The sequence below is a fragment of the Macaca nemestrina genome, chromosome 11 (genome assembly GCF_043159975.1).
Source record: "Macaca nemestrina isolate mMacNem1 chromosome 11, mMacNem.hap1, whole genome shotgun sequence".
NCBI classification, from domain to species: domain Eukaryota; kingdom Metazoa; phylum Chordata; class Mammalia; order Primates; family Cercopithecidae; genus Macaca; species Macaca nemestrina.
Window position 1 is genome coordinate 117,095,336 of NC_092135.1, and position 21,944 is coordinate 117,117,279.

Below are 21,944 nucleotides of genomic sequence, written 5' to 3' on the forward strand. Positions count from 1 at the left end.
GTGCACAGAGTTAATGTCCCTGACATGCCTAGGACTGCAGTAAAGTAGATAATGCACCTTAAGTAGCTGACAAAACTAGTGACAAAGGGGTCCTGAGGTCACAATCTGAAAGGAGAACCCATTTCACTCTTGGAGATGGTACAGAACTGGTTCCAGCTACAAACCGGGTGGAGGATACGACAGGGAGCATCCAGAAAACGAAAAGAAAGTGCATAACACACACCTGAGAGAAAGTGCGCAATGCACACCTGAGAGAAAGCACACAACGCACACCTGAGAGGAAGCACAACACACACCTGAGCGGAAGCGTGCAACGCACACCTGAGAGGAAGCGCGCAATGCACCCCTGAGGAGAATGTGCACACACACACCTGAGGAGAATGTGTGCAACACACACCTGAGAAGAAGCGCGCAACACACACCTGAGAGAAAGCATGCAACACACACCTGAGGAGAATGCACACAACACACACCTGAGAGAGCACGCCACACACACTTGAGAATGCACGCAACACACACCTAGGAGGATGTGCACAACACACGCCTGAGGAGAATGTGCACAACACACACCTGAGGAGAATGTGCACAACACACGCCTGAGGAGAATGTGCAAAACACACGCCTGAGGAGAATGCATGCAACACACACCTGAGAGGAAGTGCGCAACACATACCTGAGAGAAAGCGCGCAACACACACCTGAGGAGAATGCATGCAACACACACCTGAGAGGAAATGCACAACACACACCTGAGGAGAATGCGTGCAATATACACCTGAGAGCACGCAACACACACCTGAGAGAAAGTGCACAGCACACAAGTGACAAGAATGCGCACAACACACACCTGAGAGGAAGCGCACAATGCACACCTGAGAGAAAGCACTCAATGCACACCTGAGAGAAAGTACGCAACACACATCTGAGAGAAAGCACGCAACACACATCTGAGCAGAAGCGCACACCGCACACCTGAGAGGACGTGCGCAACACACGCCTGAGGAGAATGTGCACAACACACACCTGAGGAGAATGTGCACAACACACACCTGAGAGAAAGCGCACAACACACACCTGAGGAGAATGCGCACAACACACCTGAGAGAAAGCACACAACACACACTTGAGGAGAATGAGCACAACACACACCCGAGGAGAATGCGCGCAACACACACCTGAGAGGAAGTGCACAACACACACCTGAAAGAAGGCATGCAACATACACCTGAGAGAAAGCACACAACGCACACCTGAGAGAAAAAGCTCACAACATACACCTGAGAGAAAACACGCAACACGCACCTGAAACAAAGCATGTAATGCACACCTGAGAGAAAGCGTGCAACACGCACCTGGAAGCCTCAGTAAGAGTCAGGGAGGCCTAAGTCCAAACCCTCAGAAGGAACCAGTCTTAAATTTTTTCACATCTGAAGCATGAAGAATAGTAACATTCAACACTGGTAAGTTTAGAAAGAACAGACTCAAACACAGGTGGATGGAGAGGGAACTGCTCAGCCTCTTGGATGGAATTTTGGCAGCATATGCCCTTTGACCCAGAAGTCTCTGTTTGGGAAACCAATTCGTAGGAACAAAAGCACATATGTGTGCATGCACATATATACACGGATGCCTATCACCACTTTCTTTGTAGTGGTCGTGAAAAAAAAGCAGCTGGGAACAATTAGAGTTTCCAATAAAGGAGTGATTTAACGATTTAAAGTCCACCCATATTATGGCATATTATACAGCTATTTAAAAGAATGCATTAGATATATGTATTGATCTAAAGGAGATGTTACTGATATAATGCTGAATGAAAGCATCACTATTCCTGAAAGTAACAGGTATAGTATTGGGCTATGACTGTAAAAATAAGAAAGAGAACCACTCTGTAAATGTGTGCATGTCTGTGTGTTGTGCAAATGCTCAGTGTGAAAGGCACATTCCGAATCCGCATCACCCTAGCAGCTGGTCTTGGAGAGGGGACTGCGGAGCTTCTTACTTTTTTCCCATAGCTCCTATGTTGTCTGACTTGTTACAAGTGAGTAAACCACTGTTGTCATTTTACTGGGGATATTGAGCAGTGGTAAAATTGGAAACCTTGCTAGTTTGGGGTCCTTTAATATTTCAGCCTCTCCTTTGTCCTCACTGCCTTCTGCCCTGGTCCATTCTTTTTTATTTTTATTTTTTTTTTTTTTGAGACAGTCTCACTCTGTCACCCAGGCTAGAGTGCAGTGGTGTGATCTCGGCTCACTGCAACCTCCACCTCTCAGGTTTCAGCAGTTCTCCTGCCTCAGCCTCCTGAGTAGCTGGGATTACAGGTGTGCACCAGCACATCTGGCTAATTTTTGTATTTTTAGTAGAAACAGAGTTTCACCATGTTGGCCAGGCTGGTCTCAAACTCCCGACCTCAAGTGATCTTCCCACCTTGGCCACCCAAAGTGCTGGGATTACAGGCATGAGCCACCGTGCCTGGCCCAGCCTCCCTCCTAAATAATTCCAACCCCTTTCCCTTCCAGCCCTCTAGTGTGGGCTTCTACGCCATCTTGCATCCCTCTATCTGGAGGACCACAACAGCCTCCCAACCTGTCCCCTTGCCTCAAGCTGCTAATCCATTCTCCTCCAGTGTGACAGGTCTTGAAAGCTGATCCTGTCTTTGCTCCTAACTTCCCGATGCCCATCCCACGATGTCCTCAGGAAGAAGTCCAAACTCTCTGAAGGAGGATTCCAAGGCCCTGCACGTCTTGGCCCCTGCCTGCCTCCCCAGTCTCATTTGAGACTCTCCACTCTCTCCCACTCGCTGCTCCAGCCACGCATTGTACACACCAGGCCCTCTGTCTGGAAGGCGCTTCACAGCCTTTCTGCCTTTTGCGCCAGGCTGTAGGTCTAGCTTAGTTGTAGCTTTCCGTAGGAAGCCCTTCTGAAATGCTGCACACACCTCCTTCACAGCGCATATGAGCCTGCAACAGGAGGCTAGTCTGCCGCACCTGGAAGGAAGGGACTAGGCCCATCCCCATTTCTATCCTGAAGACCAGCCCAGAGCCTGCATCTAGGAAGCTCACAGTAAAGGTGTGGCCAATGAATTAAAGACTGCATGAGTGAACAAATGCCGTTAACCAGCATATTTGACATCTGAAAAGAATCTCCCCTTAAATGCAAGACCCTACAAAGGCCAGGGCCAGATAAAGCAGAGGCGCGAAGGGGAGAAGGTGTGGAGGGAGTGGGGTGGCTGCATGGTTCCCTGCTTCCCCTGGAGCTCCCCCTCCCACGTGGGGTTCCTGCCTGCTGCTGCCTCCTGGCTCTCTCTGACAGGCCTTGGCAGGAATAAAACTCTCCATCTGTTCTTTATGAGCTCAGAAGAGACGGACTAGAATTTTCAGAAATAGCCTTCTAAGAAATTGAAAGGAAATACAACACAAAAAGCATAGGAGAGTCAATCTACTTAGAATCCTGGAAGAGGCACGGACTGCCTTCCTGCACCTCAGATGATCTCCTGATGGATGGGCCCCGCTGGCTGGGCATGCTGCCTGGGTTTCCCCCGCCTCTGTTTCCAGCAGCCTGGACCCTCTCCACAAAGAGCGTGAGTTGGTTGCTCCTACACAAACACTGGCGTGCGGTCCCCTCCAGGACACAGGCCAACATTGCTTTTTCTGCCCCCACCCCTCTCCCTGGAGCCCTGTAGGGCCTGGCTCCGGGCCCATTCAAAGAGCCCAGTGAATGGCAGGTCTGGAGCTCAAGGCAGTCCCTGGCCTTCCCCACCAGGCTGGCAGCTGTGCCAAGCTTCCCAGTCATTCAGGGCTGGGAGCCCTCAGTTACTCACAGTTCTGGCCCTTCTCAGACAGGAGCCCCCTAAAGAGCCAGTTTCCCCATCTTCCTCCACCATGGAGGAGAAAGGGGACAGTCAGAGAGTGAGGGGCTGCTAGTGCCCCCCCGATGATGCAGACCCCACCCCTTTCACCCCACATTCCCCAAGGCTCTCTCTGCACAGGCCAGCGAGTTCCTGATCACAGAAGCCCCACCTACATATTTTCATTCTCCCCCACTCACTGCCACGCCCTGGCCAGACCCCTGGATCTGTCTCCCAAGTCTGACCCAGATGGAGACACTTTTGCAGAGTTGGAAGTCATCAAAAGGGAGTTTACTAGGAAACCAAGGCACATGGTGGAGGGAGGAAAAGTCCAGGCACGGAAGCAGGATGTTTGCTGGGCACGAGTTCTGAGCCCCTGGGGGAGAAAAGCCCCTCAGACAGGACCCTCAGGGGCAGCTCTGTCCCCGGCAGCAGATCTCTGTCCTTCCCCACCAGAGACCCTCAACTTGCTCCCATTCAGGCCCAGCCTCCACGAAGCTGGGGCTGTGTCAGGTGGGCCCCAGCACCGAGCCAGTGCATACTATGTAGAAGCAACTCAGCCTTCTTGCTGACTAACTGGGGTAGGCAAGGGCTCTGGATCGGACAAATCCAGCTTTGAACCTGGCTCTGTCCATTCACGGCTGAATGGTCTTTGCTGAGTCCTTAACCTTGCTGACCCTCAGCCTCTCTGTCTATGAAAGAGTCTAGAGAAGAGGAGTTTCCCACAGGACTGGAGGAGAAAAGGCTTGTAAAGCGCAGGTCCTGGTGTGCAGCAGATACCCAGCAAATGCGTCTCATTTGTTACGCTATTAAGGCCACTATGCCCAGGCTCCATCAGGGCAGTCCCACCACTTCTGAGCCTATCACCACGTCTCAGCTGGTGACAGGTCCCAGGTCCTGCTGGCAACCCCAGTCACACCCTGGCCTCCACAGCCGTCAATGAGGGACCCACTCTTCACTGACAGCAAGCAGCCAGGCCACCACTGGCAAGAGAGTGCAGCTCTTGTTCTCCTTCAGCCTCTAGGCACTTGTCTCCCAGGCCCCGCAGTGGCCCCCTTCAAACCATACCAGTCCAGGGGCACCACTCCGTTGTTCTTCAGGGCCAGGAATACCACGGAAGGTGGGGCCTTGAATGGTGCGGCCCCGAAATTGAAGTCAAGCCTTAAAGGGGTGAGGATGCGGGGGATCTGGCTCATGCTGTGTGGAACAGAGAAAGGAGCTCAGAGATGGGGATGGGGCCAGGGCAGGGCCCTCCCAGGGATGGCTGGCTTGGGCTCTCCCCTCCCTCCAGGTGGGAACTGGAGAATCTGGGACTCAGGGACAAGGATGGGCTGGCTCTTCAGACCTCAAGCCAATTCCTCCCTTCCCTGGGCCCCTCCAGGGATGGGCAAGAACTGGAGAGCTCTTCCCTCAAAGAGATGGGAAACAGCTTCCTTGTTCTGGGGGTCTGGGCAGAAAGTTCCATGAACAACCCTAGATAGGCCCTGCCCCCAGCCCCCACCCGCACCCCAGGCTCAGCTCACCTGTGCCGGGTGGGCACCTTGTAGGTGAGCTCACAGGGGGTGGGGTCACGCTTCAAGTAACTGTTAAGTAGGTCCAGAGAGAAGAGGCGCCACAGGTGCTTCCGGGTGATACCCTCGGCACTGCCCATGGAGCTGACATCCAGGATGGAAAGCAAGGGGTACACGGCCACCAGGGAGACACAACACAGCTCCTGCTTCTCCCCAGCCTTGTTATCTGGGGAGAGGGGTGAGGAAGAGAGAAGTGGGCTTGCCTCCCACCCTCCCTGGAGGGGGCATGCAGGCCAAAGGGGCAGGAGTCCTGGGCAGTTGGCAGGACCCTCATCAGGAGCAGTGGACCCCTCTTGGGCTCTAGGGCATTTCCAACAACAGCCAGCCCTTGTCTGACACTTTCTGTGTACTGGGCATTGTCCTCGGTGCCTTATACACATGCCTGCACTTAATGTGCGCCGTGATTTGTTTTCAAACTATTTTGTTTAATAACAGCTTTATTTAGACACCATTATATACTGGGTAACTTACCCTTTTAACACATATGATTCAGTGTTTTTGTTTGTTTATTTGTTTTGTATATTCACAGAGTTGTGCAACCATCACCACTATCTAATTTTAGAAAATTTTTGTCATCCCAAAAAGAAGCCTAGTACCAATTAGCCATCCCTCCCCATTCACCCTCCCCAGGCAACTGCTAATCTACTTTCTGTCTCCCTCTATCTATTCTGGACATTTCATATAAATGAAATTATTCAATATGTGGCTTTTTGTGACTGGCTTCTTTCACTTAGCTTAATGTTTTCAAAGTTCATGCAAGTGGTGGCAGGTATTGTGACTTCGCTTCCCTTTTCTGGCCTGTGTGACATTATTATCCCCATTTTTATTTATTTATTTCATTTCATTTCATTTTTGAGATAGGGTCTCACTGTGTTGCCAGGCTGGAGAGCAGTGGCACAATCACAGCTTACTCACTGCAACCTTTACCTCCTGGGCTCAAGCAATCCTCCTGCCTCAGCCTCCCAAGTAGCTAGGACTACAGGTGCATGCTACCACACCCAGCTAATACTTTTATTTTTGTAGAGATGGGGTCTTGCTATGTTGCCCAGGCTGGTCTCGAACTCCTGGCCTCAACCAATCCTCCCACCTGGGCTTCCCAAAGTGCTGGGATTACAGGTGTGAGCCACCATGCCCAGCTTATTATCCCCATTTGAGACATTGAAACTGAGCACAGGGAGGTGAAGCAACTTGTTAAGGTTACAAGTGCTGGAGCCAGGATCCAGGTCCAGAGCCTCTGGCCCCAGTCCACACTCTTAATTTCCTTTCTATGCTGCCCTAGACTCCTTCCAACCTGCCTAGGGCAGGCTAGTAAGAACTCCATTTTACAGAGAAGGAAGATGACGTCCAGGGAGGCTTAGGAGCTAAGATTCCACAGTAAGTCAGCACAGCTCCTAACTGCATTGGGCATACGCACATATGGACACTCATCTGGACAGACACATCTGGTGTGTGGCATTTATGCCAGATGCCAAAGGCACACTCCAGCACACCCCACTCACCCTGCCAGCTCTGCCTGACGCTTGGCATCCACTGCCTCACACAGCCCTCCCCCTTCATCCTGCACTTCCCTGGCCCTGACTCTCTATGCTAGGCGGTCTAGGTACCTCTGTGGGAAAGGAGAGAGTAGCTGATGGTCCAGGAGTACTGGGACTGGTGCTTGGGACAGGCAGTCAGGCAGATGGTGTCCTGGGACCGGGGTGGCATGCTCCCCTCTGTTCGGTCCAGCTGCAGAGCTGCTCAGGGATGATGCCGGTGGGTCAGTGGGTAGAGGAGGCCCAGCCTCTCCTCCTGCTCCTTTGCAGATACCCTCCCCTGGGCACCAGGGGAGGACAGCAGGCCCTGAGGCTGGAAACAGGGACTGGAGCCCCTCCTCCCAGCCTGGGTCAGAGGGACCACACCCAACTTTGTGTCACTGGCACCTGCTAAGCACTTTTCCCCACCTAGCAGCCCTGTGAGGTAGGCGCCTCCTATGGCCCCTTTTAACCGATGAGGAAGCTGAGGCTCAGAGGTGGGGTCTCGCTATGTTGCCCAGGCTAGAGGGCAGTGGCTCTTCACAGTTGTGATCATAGTGCACTGTAGCATGCAACTCCTGGGCTCAAGCAATACTCCCATCTCAGCTTCTTGAACAGCTGGGACTACAGTCACATGCCAATGTGCCCAGCAGGTTAACTGATCTTAACCAGTACCTCCTCTCACCTCCCCTGGCCCCAGTCCCAGCTCAGGCCCAAGTACCGAGTGGGTGGTTGTCAACGGCCTCAGGGCTGCCCTGCTCCAGGTAGAGGCGGTAATAGAGGGTGCAGTTGCCATCATTCAGGAGGACAAGGAACCTGGACTGCTTGCTGTTCACCAGCACATTCCCAAAGGCCAGCTGCTTTTCCTTTGCCTGGAGGCCACAGTCAGCCAGCCACGAGTGGGGGCTCCTCTAGGCCCACAGCCCCACCCTCCCAGCCCCATTTTCAGAGCATCCCTCAAGGAAGAGCAAGTTTGGGGTGTCCAGGGCAGAGGGCTCCTATCCCCTGCCCTCTTGAGGTGAGGTTCCCTGGGGCCTTCCCTCCCACATGTCCGGGCCCCTCCCCCAGCCCCCTCCTGCCAGAGCCCTCCCACTCACTGAGAGGCTGCTGGTGAGCCCCACGCCCACCAGCCGGAGCATGTAGTGGGTGGTGGCAGCGGGGTTGGCATTTGGCGACAGGCCAGCTTCCCAGACCCACATCCCCACTTGGAACAGGTACTTGGTCTCCTCCAAAGGGCTGAAGGTCCACGTCAGCGTCTGGGGTCACAGAAATGATCCCTGCAGTGGCCTGCGGAAGCCCCTCCATGGGTACCCGGCCATCCAAGGCCCCACTGCAGGGCATCATGCTATTGGCAGCCCTTTCTCAGAATCTACTGTGTGCCAGGCATTGTACACGGCACATGCATGGAGTCTCCCCAAGCCCCTCGATCCTATATCCCCACGGGGTCAGTAGCATTATTTCCATGCCTCATTTTCTGATGAGAAACTGGAGGTTCAGCGAAGTGGGGTCCCTTGCCCAGGGTCAGACAGTAGTGAGGGTGGGAGCAGGATGTCAACACTCCAGGCCAACTCCACAGGCTATGAGGCCTCTTGTCCCCCCAAGGGACTGTCCCCCGGGCTCTTACAGATGCCTCTGCTGGTGATTCTTGTCCCAAGTTTGGCCTCCCCAGCCCGTCTGTAAGGCTCTAGACTAGGGACAGGAATCTGCTATTTTGAATCCCAGCCAGTACCCCCGCTATGACTACAGTCCCCTTCCTCACCCTCACTGGTGGCTGGCCATTTGGGCCCAAATCCAGCTGCTGCAACCCACCCTCCCAGTGACCTCCCAGCTTTGGGGACCACGGATGGGGAGGTGACATGCCCCTCGGCCCTGGCATCAGAAACACTGGTTCTAGTCCCAGCCCTGCACGGCCTAACTTATGCTCTTAGTAAATGGCTGCCCCACCAAGCCTCAATTATTTGTAAAATGGTAGGGGGATGGTGAGAGTAATATTAACATCTTATCACCAGGTGGGGGAGGTTACTGTGGATGGAATAGGGGGTGCACTTGGCAAGTCTGGGCTGTGATAGGCACAAGTAAGAGATGACAGAGGTGAAGGCTGCCGTCACTTGGCAGGAGGGGAGTCACTCACAAGTCTCTCGTTGGGCTGGATTAGCCCCCTGGAGGGCTGGACAGCCAGCAGCTTTCGGTGCTGCTCGGAGACCTTCCACTCGAACTGCAGGGGCAGACGCGAGGGGTTGCGGAAGGTGAAGGGGCTGGTGGAGGAGCAGCCCACCCAGGTGGGCTTGAAGTAGAGGCTTTTGTGGGTGTCCAGCTTCAGCTGCAGCGGCTCCTCCCGGCTGTACATGCTCACCTCCTAGAGCCAGAGGAAGGAGGGCAGTGCCCTGACCTCACTCTGCAGTCCCAGCTCCACCCACATGTCCAGGAAGCCATGGCTAGGCAACTTTCCCCCCTTGAAGCGGGCAGTGAAAGGCCCTCTGCCAGCCTGTATACTGGCAGTTTCTGTCAAAAGCAGAGTCAATGGTGACTGGCCCAGGAGATAATTCTTGAAAAGAACTCAGGGACTGAGAGAGGATCTATAGACCATTTCATGGGGCCAGACATGGACCCACTACCCCAGAACCTTTTGCTGGCCTGGCCCCAAATATCCCTCTACCACCTGCAGGTGTCTTGCCTCCCCCAGATCCTTCCTCTGGGTTCTCTGCACCCTCTTTCTTGGCCTCAGACCCCATGGGGTGGACAGGCAAGGTCCTGAGGGGTGGGAAAGTTGTTCACAGTGTGGTCAAGGGGGTTCCTTCCCTACTATGCTACTTCCTGGAGGGGAAGTGGCTCCCTGGAAATCTTAGGGGCCAACCCCAGAATGTGGCCTTGAAAAGGGTGGTTCAAGATTATGGCCCATTCCCAAGGACCCAGGTCCCCTACCTCTGCCTCCTACCTTGAGATACTGGGGGGAAGCATTGCACTGCAGGTAGAAAGTGTGCTGCTTCCAGGAGCTGCCCTTGGGGTAGGTGCAGATAAGGAAGATCTGGTGGGCCCCGGGTGCCACAAGGCCCGAGGTGGGCCGAAGGATGACGTCTGAGCCTCTCTGGGGGGCCAGGCTGAAGGTCAGCAGCATGCAGTCTTTGTTGACCAGGAGCAGGCTGCGGTAGGTGGGCTCACCGGAGGACACTGCTGGAAAGAGCTGGGGGTGGGAGAGGAGGAAAGTGGCCCTCGCTCAGAGTTCCATCCTGCGACACAGGGCCGAATGGGGGCTTGGGAGGAGTTGTCTCCAAGGAAATCCGAGGTGCTGCCCTGCAGCCCAGTCAATGCCCTGGGAACAGGGAATTGAAGGAGGCCATGAGCTGACACCAAAGAATGCTTTTGTTCTCCAGAGACCTCCAGACAGGGAGACAGGGGGCCACAGGCCCCTGGGAAACTCAGGCCTCCAAGGCCACTCCTCAAGGATAAAGTAGAAATTGTTTCATTTTAGGGTGTCTTTGCATCACCCTTTGGATAACTCATTTTCAGAGAGCCTGGTCCAGAAGCTCTTGGGCTGCAGTAACTAATCCCTTCGGGCCAGGTGCGGTGGCTCATGCCTGTAATCCCTGCACTTTAGGAGGCTGAGGCGGGTGGATCACTTGAAGCAGGAGTTCAAGACCAGCCTGGTCAATATGGTGAGCCCCATCTCTACTAAAATTACAAAAATTAGCCAGTTGTAGTAGCATGCATCTGTAATCTCAGCTACATGGGAAGCTGAGGCTACAGAATCGCTCGAACCCAGGAGGCAGAGGTTGCAGTGAGCCAAGATCGAACCACTGCACTCCAGCCTGGGTGACAGAGCAAAATTCTATATCAGCAAACACAAAATAAAAAAGCAAGTGACCCCTTCTAGGTGATTCTCATGCAGGTAACTGATGGAAACCAGCCCGGACAATCTCAGCTCCCAACACTCTTCAGGCATCCAGGCTGTGGCCAGCACCAGCTGAGAGCTGAGCAGGCTGCAAAACACAAAACCTGCAATCCCTGACCAGAGGTCCCCATCCAGCTGGGGTGACAGTGCTTGTGTGTGAGCCAGTGAGGGAGTGACACCAGATCTGCTGGGCTGCATAAAGTCCACAACCCACCAGGAGGAACTGCCAAGGGAAGGGGGCTGAGGGAGGTATTGAGGGGGACTCTGTGAGGCAGGAAGGCCTTTGGGAAGCAGCGGCCTCCAAGCTGAATCCTGGGGTGGCATAGGTTCGGGATAGGAGGGCAGAAGTGTAGGTGGTGAGGGGAGCAGAATCAACCCAAAGCACATTGTCCCAAAGTGGTGCTTTTCCAGCAACCAGAAGTCTAATGCAAAACCTCCAGGTGATGGAGACTGGAGGAGACATCGAAGGCGAAACTGGATTGGAAGCCGGAGGTCTGGCCCCAGGCTCTGTGCTTTTCAGCCCTATGTCCTCTTGCTTGTCAGGTCAGGGCTTCTAAGGGCCTTGGGGTGGCCTGGGAATTATGATCTCCTGAGGATGGGGCTGGCTGTCACTCTCATAGGGCAGGGTGCTTCCCAAAGGCAGGGGCTGCTGGTGTGGCTGTCACATCCCTGGGCCCACACCCAGGACTTGGGGTAAACAGGACACAAACAAATGCAGTAAACAGGACACAAACAAATGCAGGAGCTGGAGGGTTTTGAACCTGAGAGTCACAGGAGCCAGTGAGTATTTCCAATGGAGCAGCAAGGGGCCAGCTGTCCAGGCCCCAGACTCCCCCCAGTCCCAGTGTCAGGGCCCAGAAGCAAGTCTTCAACTGGCCCAGATCCCCAGAATGGGCACGGCGGAGGTGGGAACAGCCAGGGAGGGTGCAAAGATGTGTTTCTGAGGCCATCAGAGAAGGCGAGAGGGATCTGCAGGCCAAGGCAGAATCTAGGGCCCTTCTGTCTCCCTCCCACTGTTGCTGGGACCACACTCACCTTGGGGACATCTAGGGAATACTGGGGGATGTGGTGCTCAAAGCCAGAGAAATAGCTGTGGCCTTGCGCCCGCACCGTCAGACACCAGGATGGGCTCATGGTACAGTCCTCCTCAATATTACTGTAGTTCTGCAGGACCTGCAGGGGGGCCAGACCCACGGAAAAGCTCAGAGTCCTGTGTCTGCCCTGTGGGGTGCCCCACCTTGCCCCTCCCTACCCTTGTGCTGCAGGAGTCCTACACTGGACACAGACAGGAGGGCCTCCCTGGGAAGACAGTGCAGAGAACAAGCATCCCAACCAAGTCCCTCCCGCGGGGAGCTAGGCCCTGCGTCCATACAGCAACGCTCTCTTTAGTCCTCACAACCCAGGAGGAGGGTGGGACTGGGATGTGAAAGCACCATTCATTCTGTAGGAATGAGCCTAGAGAAGCGCTGGCCAATAGAAATATCATGTGAGCCACAAATGCCAGCCGCAAATGTCATTTTAAATGTTCCAGTAGCCACATTAAAAAAGTAAAACACGTGAAGTTAATGTTAATAGTATATTTTATTTAACCCAATAGATCTAAAATCTTATCACTTTAACATATAACCAATATAAAATTAGTAATGAGATATTTTACATTCTTTTCATACTAAGTCTTTGAAATCCAGTGTGCATTTTACACTCACAGCACTTCTCAATTGGGACCAGCCACATATTAAGAGCTCAGTAGCTACGTGTGGCTGACAGTGGCTGTACTGGACTGTGCAGGTCTACAGCCTGTAACCTAAATATCTGACAGGCTCAGCCTCAGCAGAGCCAGGCGTCTACAACCTCGTTCCTACAAACCTCCACGTCACCCCACTGCCAAGGCATTAGGATGGAGGCAACTAAAGCCTCCACTTTGGAAAGCCTCCTCAAAAAATCGGATGTGGTCTTAAGTTTAGAGATGACAAGATCAGGACTCAGAGACATTAAGGAACTTGCCCAAGGTCACACAGCTGGTAAGTGACCCTGATCTTGACTGCACAGCCCTACTCTTCTCTGGGCCCCAACACATTGGCCACTGGGCAAGGGCAGTGGGGTGGGCAGAGCCAATAAGAAAGGGACAGGCAGTACTAACGGATGAGGAGAGAGCACCATGCATCTGGGGCCAGAACAGCAGGGCTGGGGACAGCCAGCACTCAGAGTTCCCTGACCCAGGGAAGCTGAGCTAGAAGCCCCTCCCATCACAATCACCTGGTGCTGCTGACTTTGTCTCCAGGCCCAGGTTCCTGCCCACTCGAAGCTCCTTTAGAGGGACCACTTCTTAATTCAAGTACTAGTAGAGAAGCCAGGAGGCCTCCTAGCCAGGAACCCCAGGGAGTGTCCCCCTGTGCACCCAGTTTTCCCAAACAGCTCGATCTCAGCTGAATCCTCCCTTGGAGGGGAGGGGAAACTTACATAAGAATGAGAAAATCAGATGGACCTAGCTGGGCCAGGAGCTTTGGAGGAGACAAACCCATAGGGGCTGCTGTCCAGCCAACAGAAAGCCTGGCACGCAGAGGATGGAGCCCGAAGCCGCCCTCGGTCACCCCCTGCTACCCCACCCAGCCGTTCAGGCTCCCAGCAGAGACCCCGCATTCCTCCCTCTCATTGTGTGCACACACCTTATAGATGGCAAAGGCTTCGAGCTCCACCGTATAAAGGCAGTTGGGGTGAGGCGGCTGGAAGTGCAGGCGCATGGCCATGGACTTGAGAGGGGGCACGTCACAGGTCTCTGGGGTCACCCAGAAGGGGCAGTCAGACCTCCGTGTCCAGACCACCATGATCTTGCCCTTGGTGTGGTTCATCAGGCACAGGGGTATAGGGTTGGGGGCCTCAGGCCCTGGGCAGGCACCAAAGTCTACCTCGACAGGCTCTATACTGACGGGTGGGGGGAAGATGGTCATGTCGCTGGTGCCGTCGAAGAAGAACTCGGTCATGGGGGGGATATAAGGGTACTGCGGGGCCGGCATGTCCTCCAGATCCTGCATGGGGAAAGAGGTGGACAGGGCCCAACTGCCATTCCTCTTGCTGTGGCCCCTCCTGAACACACTCCTGTCTAGGAAAGGCTGCACCAGTCACGCCAACTACTAATGGTGCCCATGGGACCCTGGGGGCACGGGATTGCCCAAGAATCACTAGGGAAGGGATATGCAGCTGGGGAGGGCATGTACCTGGATGGGAATCATGAGGGCCCCGTTCTGGTCCTGCACCAGCTTCTTCTCCTTCAGCATGGCATCCAGGATGTCAGGGGGGTAGAGCGTCAGGCCCCGGGCCAGGTGTATACGGTACCAGGTGAGGTGCTGAGGCTTCAGGATGGCTGGCTTGGTGCTGTCCGAGTGGCAGGTCCCCATCAGGTCCAGGAACAGTGGGTCCTGTGACATTTGTCTGTGCGTGATGGGGCATGGGAGGGGTGGTGGGGCAAGGGGGTTGCTGGGGGGTTGAACTGAGGACAGAAGCTGGGCAGACAGGGTAACAGGCAGTGGGGCAGAAGCTCCAGGTGGCCAGTGAGCGAGCACTCAGCAGTGGTCTGGCTCAGCCAGGGCACAGCAGGAGTCCAGGGAAGGTCAGGAGAGAGCACCCCTGTCCTTAGGACACTCAGCCATTGCCCACCCTCCCCCTCTGCCATGGCCCCTGGGCATTCTCCCACCCACCCTACTGCCAGCCCAGAGGCCTGCCAAACTAGAATTCCGGCCCTCCCAAGGGAGGAGAATATGCGGCCTGATCAGGCTTCCCTCTGGGCTTCTGTTCTTTCCTCCATTCCCAAGGCCTCCCCTAGCCCATACTAAACTGTCACGAGAATTAGAGAAAGGCACCCATTCCTCCAGATACACAGACACAGCCTGAGCCTGGGCACTAGCTCAGGGAGGGATTATGGGTTACGTTTCAGCCCTGTTTGCCATCTGGGCCAGGCCCCGCTGGTCAGGGCACAGTGTGTCTGATCATGCCCAGGGGCCTAGGGTTGGGGTCTAACTTGAAAGCTCTCTGCCCTATGCATGCTATGTGGGGTGGCTCCAGGGAAGAATTAGTCTGTGAAGTCATGGAAGGCCAAGAAAAGGCAAAGCCTGCAGGGCTCGGCGGGAGAGTGGGGGGCCGCGGGTCCAAACCGCCCTCTCCCAGCCCATGAGCACAGCAGCAGCAAAGCGCCTGGCCTGGTAGCAGGGCAAGACTAGCACAGAGTGATCTCCCCTGTGCCCAGGCCGCACACTGGCTCCAAAAGCTAGGGCTGGGACCCAGGAGTGGGAGACGACCAGGCAGACAGCTCTAGAAGTTCCAGAATACAGGGGAGTGCCCACCAAGCCTTGTCACCATGACTGGGCCCCAGGGGAGCTCCTCCTCCCTCAGCCTCATGCCCTCCCCACGACTCACCTGGTGGTGGATGAGACAGGCCACACGCCGAAAGCAGATGATGGGGTGAGTGGGCTGGAAGGCACAGTGCAGGGTCATGCGGGCCTTGCCCATCAGGGTCCCGAAGGCAGGCCTGATGCTAAAGACACTCTCCAGGCAGTCCATGGCAAACTGGAAGTAGGCCGTGCAGTCTGACTGGTTCTCAATCCACAGGGGCTGCTCAGAGCGCTCCCCAAGGTTGACCCAGCTGAAGTTGACAGAGTAGTGCTGCAGGGACACAGCAGGGCCTGGACACAGGAGATGGGGTATTAGCTTCCCCAAGAATGTCTTAGACAAGGTCCCACTGAAGGGAGGTGGAACTCTCAGGGCCAGGCTACAGAGGCCCAGAGCCCTGGCAGCCTGAGCAGCCTGCTCAGCCTGAGCAGATGCTGGATGCACTCCAGCATCACTGGGTGCCCGTGGGACTGGAATCTCCAGGTAGTCACAAATGATTCCCCACGGGGCCACCAGAGGGCAGCAGACACCCAGGCTGAGGCAAGGTAGCCCTGGCTCTTAGGAGCAGGGAAGGAGCGCTTCAGAATCCTCAGCATGGGCTGCTCCTGTCCCCAGGGGAGACCGCTGGGGTCACCAGTACCTCTACAGAAACCAACGACTTTGAGCAGGGTCTTGGAGGCACAGCCAGAAGGCATGATGGAGAAGTAGTCCACAGTCTTGGTGTCCAGAGTCTTGGGGTGGAAGAACACTGACACGCATTTCTTTTCTCCCGGGAGCACGACGCCACGGGCCATGGGGCATGAGAAGGCCTGGTCTTCGGCCAGTTCTTCTGGGGAAATTTCAATCCTGAAGGGGGCATTTACCTGTAGGGCCAGGTAGAAGGACAAGGGGTCAGGTCGCGGAGTGGAGCACTGTATGATGCGATAGTCTATGCATTGTACTGGCGTGCCCAGCCAAAGGGGTAGGGGCAGCTGGCATCCACCCTGTGCCTCACTAGCCAGACTGCCTCCACATTCTGGAGAGAAGGAGCCGAGTCATGTGCCCCGCGGTGGACCTGCCTTTTAATTCTCCCCAAGGTACTATCACAGCTAACTGTGGTCCCGGGGTCAGGACAGTCTTAGGGCTGCTCGTGGCTCTGGCTGGGGTATACCCCAGCCCAGCCCCCAGCTGAGGAGAAGGACACACCTATTGACAGCTGACATGGGTTATATGAGGCTTGGGGCCAAAGGTGTAGAAAGAAAGGGGGGCATTCAGTAAGGCGGTGATTTTAGGAGACTCCAGTCCTGGAGGCCATGAGTCCTGCCGCCCCTCCCGCCTGGTGCCTACCACCGACGGGTTGTGTAGCCTGATCTGCCTCTCCGAGGTGCAGCCCACAGCAACAGAGCCGAAGTACAACAGCTTCTGGAAGCCCTCGGCATCCTGGTCCTCCAGGCACTTGTGCTTTATGCTCACCAGCAGCTGGGCGCACTTGGCTGGGTCAGAGATGGGGGAGTCTTGGGGGAAACCGCCAGGGCCTCTGTGGCCCCAGCTGAACAGCCCCTTGAAGAAGGCAGATAGCCCCAGGGAAAATTTAGTCTGTAGCGTCATGGAAGACAAAGGCAAAGCCTTGGGGGCTGGGGGGAGGGCAGGAGGCCGGTGGAGGCCCTGTGGAGGGCAGGCCAGATGGGAGGTGGGGGACACTGAGGCCTGGAGGCCCCAGAAGGTGCAGCAGGGGCCAGTCTGGGGATGGTGGGAGGTCGGGCCTCACCCACAGCCTGCAGCTGGATGCTGCTCCTCTGCCGGCTGCCCGCCCCATACCAGCACGTGGCCTGCACCTCGTGGATGACGGCTGTAAGGGGCTGAAAGGTCACCTTGATCTGAGAGGCCTGGCCTGGCTCCAGGAGCCCCATGGTTGGCAGCATCTGGAATGGGCTGGAGAACTCCCAGTTGAAGAAGGTGGGCAGGTCCCTGGGGGTGGGGGGCAGGTCAGGGCACTGGGCTTCTGGCCCCTGCTCCTGCAGTAACAAGTCAGGGATGCTGGGCAGACCTCAGACTACCCCACCCCCACAAGGGAATGCCTGTCTCTCCTGCTTCCAGACACCCTCCTCACAGCTCTTGCTCTCCCCGCCTGCACTTCAGCCTCTTCCTCACCCCACATTATCCAGGCAGAACCAGGCCTCGGTCGTGTCCCCCACAGCACACATGGGCAGCTGCAGGGATGGCGGGCAGATCAGTCTGTGGCAGGGCAGTGTGGCCCGCAGGCCCACACAGAACATCCCCTCCGCTTTCTCAAACCACAGCTGGTCCACGTACTCCTTCTGTAGTGTGAGGCGGGGCAGAGGCAGTCACCCATCAGTGGCACTCAGGGACTGCACATCCAGCCCACCCTCAGCCACCCCCAACACAACCACTGAGGGGAGGGCTGGGCCGTGGTCCCCACGTCAGACTCTGAGGGGAGCTGGGCACCTATGTTGTCTTGGTCTCAAAGATTAGAGTCTCTTTTGTAGAAAAAGTATTTTGAGGAAATGTGGGTGGGGGGTGGCAGGAAGAGGCCAAGGAATGTAGAAGGGGTTTCTTTTTTTGGGGGGGGGAGTCTTACTCTGTCACCCAGGCTGGAGTGCAATGGTGAGATCTCAGCTCACTGCAACAGCCACCTCCTGGTTCAGGTGATTCTCCTGCCTCAGCCTACCAAGTAGCTGGGACTACAGGCATGCGCCACCACACCCAGCTAACTTTTGTATTTTTTAGTAGAGATGGGGTTTTGCCATGTTGGCCAGGCTGGTCTCAAACTCCTGGCCTCAAGTGACCTGCCTGCCTCAGCCTCCCAAAGTGCTGGGGTTACAGAAATGAGTCACCATCCCCGGCCACGGAATGTAGGGCTTTCTGATGGTCAATATAATATTGCAGCCTCTACCCCCAGCATCCCCTGGGGAACGCCCTCTGTCTAATGAGATGAGGGGCCAAGCCCTTGACAGGGCCTCCCAAGCTGGATTGCTGCTGGAGTGGGCAGCGTGTGTGTGTGTGTGTGTGTGTGTGTGTGTGTGTGTGTGTGTGTGTGTGGCGGGGCTGCGGGGGGGTGCTCCTGGTTGCTCTGTCCTGCTTTCTGTTCTGAGGTCACTGTTCCCAGGTGCCTCCCTGCCCTCGCTCACTGTGGCAGACCTTACCGCCTCCAGAGGCCGGAAGACGATGGGGAGCGTGAGGGTTATGCCTGGGCTCAGGAAGATGGGCTGAGGGATGACTGTGAAGAAGAACTTGGTCTTGGGGGGCCTGCAGGAGAGAGCCGGGAGGTGAGCACCTCAGATCAGGGCTCAGAACAACTGGAAGAGGCAGGAAACGAGGGAAGCCCTGCAGCCAAGGGAGCTTGAGTCCTTGGGACCACAGAGAAAGAGATCAAGAGATGAGCACGTGGAGGTGGAAACTCAGGGGTTTGGTTACAAGAGGACCTGTTCTCCTCCTCCCCCTCCTATTCTCAGAGATCTTCACTCTGAACAAAAAGGGAGTAGTGTTTGTACCTCTGATGAGTAGGGAGGCCTGAAAGGGACAGGGACAGGGAAGGGTTGCCCAGATTTTTTTTTTTTTTTTTTTTTTTTTTTTTTTTTTTTTGAGACGGAGTCTCGCTCTGCCGCCCAGGCTGGAGTGCAGTGGCCGGATCTCAGCTCACTGCAAGCTCCGCCTCCCGGGTTCACGCCATTCTCCTGCCTCAGACTCCCGAGTAGCTGGGACCACAGGCGCCGCCACCTCGCCCGGCTAATTTTTTGTATTTTTTAGTAGAGACGGGGTTTCACCGTGTTCGCCAGGATGGTCTCGATCTCCTGACCTCGTGATCCGCCCGTCTCGGCCTCCCAAAGTGCTGGGATTACAGGCTTGAGCCACCGCGCCCGGCCAGGGTTGCCCAGATTTTAAAGAGTCCCCAAGCACTGAGGCAGGGGAACCAAAGCTGAGGAGGGTGGGGCCGGGGATGCCTTTCCAGAGACCTCAGCAGAGCTGTAGCATCCCACAGTGGGTCAGAACCACAGCTGCTGCAGACTTTCAAAACATTAATAAGACGATGACATTGTCAGCAACTTTACACCAACAAATGTTTAAATTTAGATGAAAAAAATTGCTATAAAAATATAATTTATCAAAACTGACCCAGTAATTGTACAATAAATATTATGGCTGCTCTGCCTAAAAACACCAAAACATGGAATGGGTGGTCAAAAACCTTTCCACAGGCCAGGCACAGTGCCTCACATCTGGAATCCCAGCACTTTGAGAGGCTAAGGCGGGAGTATCATTTGAGCCCAGGTGTTCGAGACCACCCTGGGCAACATGGCAAGATACTGTTTATATAAAAAAAATTTTCTTTTAATTAGCCAGGCATGGTGGTGCATGCCTACAGTCTGAGCTACCTGAGAGGCTGAGGTAGGAGGATTGCTTGAGCTCAGGAGGTCATGGCTACAGTGAGCCATGTTAATGCACTATACTCCAGCCTGGGCAATAGAGCGAGACCCTGTCTCAAAAAAACAAGAAAGAAAGAGAGGAAGAAAAGAAAGAACAGAAAGAAAAGAAAAAAGAAAGAAGAAATTAGATAAACTTTAATGTGTGTTTATGAGAAAACCTCTCAGCAAAGCAGGAATAGAAGAATATTCCCATAATCTGACAATGTATACACTTTTACAGAAATCCTACAGGAAATCAATCCTACCAGACAGCTTAATGGTGAAACATTGCAGTCCTTTACTCTGAGATGATAAACAAAACAAAGATGCCCCTATAACCACTTCTGTTCAACACTTTTCTATTTAACAACACAGTAAGGAAAGACAAAAAGTGTAAGGACTAGAAAGAAAAAAATAATGTCATTTTCCATTTAAAATACAAATGTGTGCATGAAAAAACAAGAATACTAACAAATAAATTATTAGAATTAATAAGAGGATTTGCCAAGACACTGAACACAATACCTATATAAAAATGACATTTTAAAAACTAGCAACAGACAGAAATGAAACAACTAAAAAATATGTCATATATAACAACAGCAAAAATATAAAATACTTATGAATAAATCTAACTAAAGATGTGCTAAATGTCTATGGAGAAAACTTTACACTTTATTGAGAGACATGAAAAATAACCTAATGAATATAGAGATAGCCCGTGTTCATGGATTAAAAGACTCAATATTGTAATGATATCATTTCTCCCCATATTCATCTATAGGTCCAATTAAATCCCAATCAAAATCTCAAGAAGAGTTTTATGTGCATGTATGATAAGCTGATTTGAATATTTATATAAAAGATCAAAAGAAGGGCCAAGAATAGCTAAGACAATCTTGAAGAAGAATTAAGGCCAGGCGTGGTGGCTCACGCCTGTAATCCCAGCACTTTGGGAGGCCGAGGAGGGTGGATCACGAGGTCAGGAGATCAAGACCATCCTGGCTAACACGGTGAAATCCCGTCTCTACTAAAAATGCAAAAAATTAGCTGGGCGTGGTGGTGGGTGCCTGTAGTCCCAGCTACTTGGGAGGCTGAGGCAGGAGAATGGCGTGAACCCTGGAGACGGAGCTTGCAGTGAGCTGAGATAGCGCCACTGCACTCCAGCCTGGGCAACAGAGCATGACTCCGTCTCAAAAAAAAAAAAAGAAGAAGAATTAAGTAGGAGGACTTATACAACCAGATATCAAAATTTACTATTCATAAAAATCAATTCCATATAGATAAAAGACAAATATTAAAAGGCAAAAATATGAAGTCTTTAGAAGATACTAGAGGAAAATATCTTAATGACCTTGGGGTAGAAAAGGACTTCTTAGGAAAAGCATAAAAAAGCACCAATCATAAAAAAAAGACTGATAAAGTTGATACCTTTAAAATTCAGAACTTTTATTCTTCAAAAGACACAATAAAGAGAGTAAAGACAAATCATAAGATGAGAGAAGATATCCACAACGCATAACTGGCAAAGGGTTTTTAATTGGGATAAGAACTTATACCAAAAAGGAGAAAGAAAAGATAATGTAATAGAAAAATGGCCACAGACTTGATCATAAATTTCACACATGAAGAAATGCAAAGGGTCAATAACCTACAAAAAGACACTCATCCTCATTCATCAGTAATCAGGGAAATGCACATTAAAACCACAAGTTACCATTACTGGCAAAAATTTTAAATTCTGACAATAGCAGTTATTGGTAAGGATGTGGAGGAATGGGAACTCTCTAACGCTGCTGGTGGGCGTCTAAAGAAATCTGTGCACTTTGGGAAACAATTTGGTTTATCTACAGAAAGTGAACAGGTACATGGCCTAAGCCTCAGCAATTCTACTCCTGTGTCTATTCCCCAGAAAAGACAGAAGGTGGAGCAAGGTGGCAGAATAGATGGCTCCATCCCGCAAGGACACTAATTTAACAACTACGCAGAAAAACAAACAAGCAAACAAAAAACCACTTTCATAAGACCCCAAAATCACGTGAGCCTTCATAGTACCTGGTATTCCCCAGAAAAACTCTCGTACTTATGTAACTGGACACATATACACGAATGTTGGTAACAGTCCCAAACTAGAAACAGTCCAAACTCGCTTCATTCTGGATGAATGCATTATGGTACAGGCACACATTGGGACACTATACCACAATGAAAAAGAATAGACTATAGCTGCACAATTATTCATACTGCACGTGTTTTAAACACTCACTGGCTTTTATATGGCATGTTGAAGGTTTTTTGTTTGCTTTGTTTTGTTTTGAAGAGAGCCAGCTTTCAGGGCTC

General features: G+C 53.2%; 1 protein-coding gene across 8 annotated transcripts in view; it reads right to left on the reverse strand.

The window, feature by feature from the left end:
• Positions 1-21,944, reverse strand: part of LOC105481243 (cilia and flagella associated protein 65) — a 40,005-nt gene that overhangs the window by 11,714 nt on the left and 6,347 nt on the right. For 7 of the 8 annotated variants that reach the window (XM_071073408.1, XM_071073407.1, XM_011740685.3 and 4 more), the window contains 16 exons: positions 18,345-18,447; positions 17,332-17,498; positions 16,949-17,148; positions 16,528-16,673; positions 15,842-16,064; positions 15,229-15,494; positions 14,034-14,234; positions 13,485-13,844; positions 11,854-11,991; positions 9,865-10,110; positions 9,061-9,285; positions 8,027-8,185; positions 7,651-7,801; positions 7,023-7,151; positions 5,371-5,584; positions 4,916-5,044 (listed from right to left, as the gene is read on the reverse strand). In XM_071073408.1, coding sequence (XP_070929509.1) covers positions 4,916-5,044; positions 5,371-5,584; positions 7,023-7,151; positions 7,651-7,801; positions 8,027-8,185; positions 9,061-9,285; positions 9,865-10,110; positions 11,854-11,991; positions 13,485-13,844; positions 14,034-14,234; positions 15,229-15,494; positions 15,842-16,064; positions 16,528-16,673; positions 16,949-17,148; positions 17,332-17,498; positions 18,345-18,447 — 3,057 coding nt within the window. Of the gene's footprint in view, positions 1-4,915; positions 5,045-5,370; positions 5,585-7,022; positions 7,152-7,650; positions 7,802-8,026; positions 8,217-9,060; positions 9,286-9,864; positions 10,111-11,853; positions 11,992-13,484; positions 13,845-14,033; positions 14,235-15,228; positions 15,495-15,841; positions 16,065-16,527; positions 16,674-16,948; positions 17,149-17,331; positions 17,499-18,344; positions 18,448-21,944 lie in introns of those variants that run through there. The other variant, XR_011610068.1, reaches the window with a different exon arrangement.